Raw genomic sequence first — 7,373 nt, forward strand, 5'->3', positions numbered from 1 at the left:
CTGTAGTTTCCAACAAAAATGAAATTAACCAAACACATTGGTGCTGAATATTAACATATTAAAACAAAAAAATGAATACTTACCACTAATACAGCGTTTCCAAATATAAATCGACAATTTTATATTTAAAAACAACTGTATAAATTTAACTTACAATTGCACCTACAAGAGTAAACAAGTAGAAAATACCGAATAAAAAAAACTTACACAAACATTCGAAAAAAAAATTTAAATTAAATCTTGTCTAAGCAAAATAATAAATCATAATCGCAAAGTGCCGAAAGTTTGAAAAAACCCACACAAACATTCATACTGGAAGAGACATCCAATTTCTTGGTCAGAATTAACAACTGCATAATACATCTACAATCCAAATAAATTGAACACCGATTAGTGACAGAAAAAATATATAAAAAAATTATATATTTCTTTACACAAAGATAGTGTCTACATGAAGGTAATTATTGCTATATTACTTAGCTCTAAACATCAAAGACTTACTGCTAAGTCAACTGCGCCCACAGAACAAACCCATACGACGAAAACAGTCTTAACGGAAAGAGTCACATATAAAACTACTTTCACCACACAGGTCGAAATATTTATCAATTCCCATAAATATTTCCATAAATTGCATATTAAAACAAATGTATTTACAATTAAAATTGTATCGATTTTACAATGGGAATGGATAAATATTTTATTGTTCTGCGGGCTTTGTAAATTATAAGGCAACCATTGGTGGATAGATCTATGAAAGAGCGACGAGACGCTAGCACAGCCCGGCCCTTGGCCGCAGTCGCATATAGCCAAAACAAGTAAATACATGCTTATTACCATTTACAACAGTACTTTACACTATTAGACATTCGATTTAAAAAAAAACTTAAGCAATAAAAAATCTGGATTTAATTCTTACAGGACTCATGTAACAAGTCTCTGGAGAATAAGGGCCTGTTCTACCAAATTGTAAATTGTCTGATAATAATCGAATATGTGTGATAGAAATAACGGATTTTGTTCCCTTATCTGACAGTGACGTCATTTTCAAACTATCTCAGCCTCTATCAGATAGTGGTGGGACAGGCCTTAAATCTATCTCTTTCTATGATATCCCATCAAACCTTTTAATTCATTGCATCAAGTAAATTATTCGAATCAAACTACTAGAGAGTATTATTTAAAAGATCGATTTAAAAATTACATTTCTTTAGCTCTTTTCCTAAGGCCCATTTTATATCTAAATGCGACTGCGTCTGTTAAAAACGTGAACTAGACAATAGAATAAACACACTTTGGTCGACAGGTAACTTATGGATAACAGTGTAAGGCTAAGGGCATGTCCATGCTAACACAACGTGCAAACTGCTTTATAAATAAAACAACTATAACCTAACAATGCTTGGTATTTTGATAACTCATACCATAATTAACACTGGTAACATTGAAAACAATTATAATCTGTATAAAACATTATAAGTACAATCAGCGAAACTGGCAGTGTCGCACTTTAAGGTACAGTTCAATAGGACGCCAGTCAAATGTACAAAAAGATAGGTCAATGGTACTCAGGTAATTATTCCTTCATTAACGCTATTTACAGCTACTTATTGGTTATTTTTAAGAGGCGTAGTTTGTCTTAAGAACAAGGCACTTTTCTGAAAATGGGACACTGCGAATTACCGTGTCTGTACATATTTTCATAATTGATACATTCCCAACATCTAATGTTACTACATGACTTTTTAAAAGTACCGATCAAAATCTAAAGTTTGAGAAAAAAATTCGTAAAATTATTTAAATCTTTTTTAATATTGTTTTTTAAAGTTAAAAAAAAATTCATTAGATTATGGCATGATTTATCAAAATAACCATAAACATTTCCGTTATAATTTTATATCAAATATATAGTAATATATCCTTTATTGTACTTTTTTTTTAAATTGAATACTCATGAAGCAACTATATTTTGACAATCGATTCTATGGACAGTGGATTTTTAATGACAACTATAGAAAAAAATTATATATCAAAAGTTATGTGCAAATCATAAACCCATAAAGTCAGGAAATCATTTTTAATGGAATGGACTTGTATCTACACATTGGTTTAACGGTTAAAAAAAATTTGGGCATACCAAATGTCAAAAAATTTTTTTTACCTTACTGGAAGGGTCATATTAGAAATTTTTAATCTGCAATTATACTTACCTAAGTCCAATGTGTAGATAGCTGGTAAAATTAAGGCTTGAAATCAACAGAATGGTTTGAGGTTAGTTTGTTAAATTGGTGTTCTCTGTTACAATCACTAAAGTCTTTAGGGCACTCGCGCACTCAGCTTGTGTTAGCCTTCTCGCTTGATGGTGGGCATCTGCGGCGGCGGCTCGGCGAGACCTTTCACCTGGAAATTAAAAAAAAAACCCTAAATTAGATGGCTTTTACGGAGGCTTCAGTAGAATTACAATCTACACCTGCGATTTACACCTAGGTTTTGATCTACTTCACAAAAGGAGGTACTCAAGACGTCGTATGTTTTTTTTTATTAACTTGATAAATACTTATTTCTGGGCAAATTCTAAAGTTATTAGAAAGAAACAAATTATAGAAAATTTTGGTTGTATAAATATGTCCATATTTTATGTGGCATAGTTAGTCTTTGTGCTGCACAAAGTGTGAGTTTCAAACATGTTAATTTCCATAAGAATCAATAAATTGTAACTAAAATCTTCAGTGCCACACTTGACTAGTTCAAATCAATTGAGAAATCATTTACTTTAATTTGACAATTCATTTTAGCTGTATCATAAATTGAGCTTATACAAAGCTATTCCACTAGTTTTAATATAAAATTGAACTAGCCAGACGAATCGGTAGCACTATAAAGTTGAACCTGTACACTGCCGGCCAAAAGTTTGAGACCACTTTGTACACAGGTTATAATTTGCAAAATATTTAAAATCTGCGTATGATAACATAGCAATACGAACACCTGTGTAAGTTACTTAATATTTTTTTTATATTAAATTATTTTATGTTACTAAAGGTTCCTATTTAATAAGGTGAATAAATAATTTGTAAAGCACTAACTTTTGGAGTTTTATTCAATATTGTAATTTTTTAAGGTGGTCTTAAACTTTTGGCTGGCAGTGTATAAGCTATAGTTTTTTGTCTATAATCTGAGTTTCTCGTTTATGAAGGTCTTCCTTTAAACCAGACAATGAATCTCACTTTAAGAGGTTTGTCCCATGTTTTACTGATGTAAAAAAATAATTAGTTTAAAATTTAGTTAAGCCTTTTGCCGAATTTGAACAAGATTTTCGTAGTAAAAAAATATGATATGTTACCAACACACTAAAATTAAAATCTTATGTATTTTTCTCTAAATTAGTTAAGATTCCTTTAAATTAGTTGTTTATCACACTAGACACTGTCAGATAAGGATTTAACCCTTTCACACTGAAGGGAAAAATTTTTCCCTTTTACAAAAATATGTTATCAAATATTCAATTGTTATTGAATCAATATTTTTTTATTACATTAAATTATAGGAAATCTATATACCCTGCTATATTTTTCTAATATTCTCTTAATTTAAACCTGAAATAGCTATTCTGTAATAGCTGTTGTATTCGCACCTTATAGTTCTGTAAGGGTTTAAAAAATGTTTGATAATAACCTTAAGTCTTGCGGCAGTCTTGAGGAAGGCCGGCAACTGTTCCTGCGACACATTCACTTCTCCCGCATACATAAACTCCAGTATCGCTTGTAAATGCAGATATGACACATCCTTTAATATTATTATTGGATGTTTCGATGGGTTTTCCTGAAAAATATACACAAAAATGTTACATTTCACATTGTTAATACATAATAATGTCTTCCAATTCTCTCTGGCTTTTACCATTAAATTAGTACATCAAATGGGAAATAGAAAATAGAAATAATTTTATTGAAAAACAAGAGATTAACAATTACAATAACAAAGAGAGGAAGAAAGGAGTTTACAAGATTGTAAGTGGTGATTACAAAGCAAAATGTATCTTACTAAAACATTAATAAACCATAACCAATAGGGCAATTATTTCCCACTACCACAAAATTCCCTTTTTTATTTCTTTATTGGTAACTCTAATCAAAACCAACTATAGCAAGCAATCCTACCAATTAAAAATAAACTTTTTAATTAAAGATTAGTTTTAAACTTAAAAATATGTATAGAAAAAATGGATTAATACAGGATGAACTAAAGCATGTAATAGTCAACAAATGAACACAATATTGTTACAAGACAATGTAGTGAAAACATCCTGGCCTTGTTTACACAACAATGTTTATTGTTAATGAAGTTCTAGACACATTCTCAAACTATTTTTCTCATAGACCCCTTTTAAAATTTCATTGGTTCTGATGAACATATGTTTCTAGTACCAAAACATTTAATAAAAACTATTGATAATTAGCGTTTACTCATGACTTCATGCATTAGAATTAAAAAGAAAATTATGTATACTGATTCAATAAATTTTGAAGTGTCGTACGAAGAGATTTGGGCAATTAAAGGGACGGATGTAAGGAGATTACATGTGACAGAATGTTAAGATGGATGTGTGGGGTAACATGAACGGATAAGATACGAAATGAGAATAGTAGAGGAAGTTTGAGAGTAGCTCCAGTGGTAGAGAAATTAAGGAGTAAAATGTTAGTAAAATTAAATAGTTTCTGAGTTTGTTACATACAAAACATTTTTCCTGTTTCAACTCTCAAATTTGTATGAAAACATACTCACCTCTAGCAAGCTTTTGAAATATGGACTGCAAGCGGATAGTACCATCTTGTGAGCTTTACATGTCTGCCCTTCGCAGGCTAAAGTTACCTGGAATATATTAAAATTGACTATGTATAATAAAGATTAGGCATAAAATGTTTATTAGCTTTTTAATTTTCAAAAGAATTTTTAATGTCACAAGAATTTTGTTTGATCAGTCAGTTAGCCATTTCAACATTTATTTACTTAATAATAAGCATTTAAGGTTATTATACTAGTATAGAAAAATCTTTAAGTGTGTATAGACTTACTTAATGTATTTCACATTATTACTCTAAAAAAATCGACAATTTAAGCAAGTGCAAACTTTTGACTAGGTTATAAGAAAGCTAAAATAATAGGAATACTAGAACTTACGTCTGTAAAGCTTTTTTCATCTCTTAAATGTCTAAACGAAGTCACCATATTAGTCTGAAAGTCATTCCATTTCAGGAAAAACTGTTGGTCGCCCATATTGGATATTTTTTTCTCCTGTAATTTTTCAAATCATGGGTTTGTAAACAAAATATGGTTAGAATTTATATCTACGTGTAAATAACGACAGATGAAGTAATGAATAATGAAAATCGTTTATAATATATGTATGAAAATAATGCATTATAGTTAAGTACATACGTCACTATGTGGAATGCACTGCATAGAAAACAAGCTTACCTAGACAATTCCTTACAAAATATGTATTTGTAATCTACAAATGAAATTCACTATCACTAAAATAACGGTCGTTCAAGGGCACCCAAGTTATATTGCACAGTTCTCACTTCAAAACTTAACCAATTAAATTTGAAAATAAAGACGCCGTCTTGCATAAATTAGTGACTTCTTTCTATTTCTTCAAATTCCTTCATTCACCTAGTCTGGGTTGCCACTTTATAAATTCAGAATTACACATATTCATTCGCTGGAAGTGAAATGCTGAACAGGATATGTTTTGAAATTATCATTTGTAACAAGTTGAAATGTATTTAGTAAAAATAACATTTTGTTTTTATTTTCAAAGAGTAATTTAAAACGGAAACTCGTAAAATGACTCTACAGGTGTAACTCGGTATAATTATCATGTAAAATTTAGGAACTTCATCTCAAAGGTGTTCAAAAATCTTTTAATGTAGTAACTTTTATTATCACTTATTCCACAAAAAGCGGTAATTTTTTTAACCTAGTATCCCTGTTTGCTTATTGGTTTGTCAAGCTATTGGTAAAAGTTAATTGAGTTAAAGTGCGTTCAGAATAATAATGTAAATATTCATATATAATTCATAATAACTTTTCAACTATTAAATTCATGTTATGTTTGAATAAAACATTAGTACAAAAATAAATTGTATTATTGTAACGTTTTTATACCTCTTGATATTACTAATAAAGAATGGTACGAATCAATTTTACATAAAACATGATCGTAAGTAGCGTCATCTATTACATTTTTGAAAGGCTATTAATAATTTGTGTCGCCATCTAGCGTTGAGTAGTAACATCAAAATGTAAAAAAAATTAATTTGCCCAGAATGTTTCTAATTAAAAAACATCAGCTAATCTGAAAAAAATACTGGAATATAAATGCGAAAGTTTACTTTAGTCTAAACATCTGAACTGGTCTCGGTGAAATTTGGATGGAAATGAGTCTGAAAGTCATATAGTCTACTTACTTTAGATTTTCTTTAGCTTATATACTCAGCTTTTAATTTAAAAGCAAGGAATAGGTATTTGTAAATAGGTTTTAAATTGAAATTCCGAAATTAAAGCAAATAATTCTTTATTTAATACATCATGTATTTCACAAAAACGTTTTTAAAACGACACTCTTATTGCAAAAAGAAAGAGAGGCAAAAAGTGAATATAATTAAATATACTAATTACCACACATACAATTACATTGGTAATATTTAACAATATTTAGGATAATATAATATTTATTAAATAACAGCATTTAACACACGACACTACATTTGAAAGGCCAAGCGGTGTTGCCAGAATATACTTAATTTTACCCTTAATTATAAAGTACTTTATTTATTTTAAGTACACAATTTTAAAATGTATTTCTTATACAAGACATTCGTAAGATTTTTTAAACTAACATCGAAGTACCAAGTATTACTGGCCCTATAAGAAAATTAGACCTTAGTAAAATTAAATTAAATTGCAATTATCATTAATTTACAAAGCTTTTTTTTTATCATAATTGACATGAAGCGGGATTTCAATTTAAATAATACATTGTTATATATTAACATGATTAAATAATTATTACTAATTTTAAACAATAATTCAAATAAACATTTCTCTTTAATAAATTACAATATTGCTTTTAAGAATTCCTTTAGAAATTACCAAGCTATTATAATAATTATTATGAAACAGTATAGGACCAATCTTAGAATACTAAGGGCCTGTCCCACTACTGGCTGATAGACTCAAATAAATGACGTCACTGCCAGATATGGTAACAAAATCCGACATTTCCATCACATATTTTACACATTGGTTATCAGACAATTTGCAATTTGGTGCGACAGGCTCTAAGAGATATAATTTTTAAATCTATT

At 29.1% G+C, this 7,373-nt stretch overlaps 1 protein-coding gene across 1 annotated transcript; it reads right to left on the reverse strand.

The window, feature by feature from the left end:
* Nucleotides 1–1,883: 1,883 nt before the first annotated feature.
* On the reverse strand, nt 1,884–5,697 carry LOC106111783 (longitudinals lacking protein-like). Its single transcript, XM_013293932.1, has 5 exons — nt 5,479–5,697; nt 5,182–5,295; nt 4,786–4,872; nt 3,676–3,822; nt 1,884–2,400 (listed from the first exon to the last, which is right to left on the reverse strand). The coding sequence occupies exons 2-5, from the start codon at nt 5,275–5,277 to the stop codon at nt 2,344–2,346; spliced, it is 387 nt and encodes a 128-aa protein (XP_013149386.1). The 5' UTR covers nt 5,278–5,295; nt 5,479–5,697; the 3' UTR covers nt 1,884–2,343.
* Between the last annotated feature and the right edge of the window lie 1,676 nt (nt 5,698–7,373).

The sequence above is a fragment of the Papilio polytes genome, unplaced genomic scaffold (genome assembly GCF_000836215.1).
Source record: "Papilio polytes unplaced genomic scaffold, Ppol_1.0 DF824146.1, whole genome shotgun sequence".
Classification (NCBI taxonomy): domain Eukaryota; kingdom Metazoa; phylum Arthropoda; class Insecta; order Lepidoptera; family Papilionidae; genus Papilio; species Papilio polytes.

Bases quoted from the DNA above. Each gene is read 5' to 3' on its own strand.
- LOC106111783 (XM_013293932.1), bottom strand. From the start codon at position 5,277: ATGGGCGACCAACAGTTTTTCCTGAAATGGAATGACTTTCAGACTAAT. The intron at 3,823-4,785 runs GTGAGTATGTTT...TATATTTTTCAG, and splicing joins ATTTCAAAAGCTTGCTAGAG to GAAAACCCATCGAAACATCC. The intron at 2,401-3,675 runs GTTATTATCAAA...TTTAATTTCCAG, and splicing joins AGACTGCCGCAAGACTTAAG to GTGAAAGGTCTCGCCGAGCC.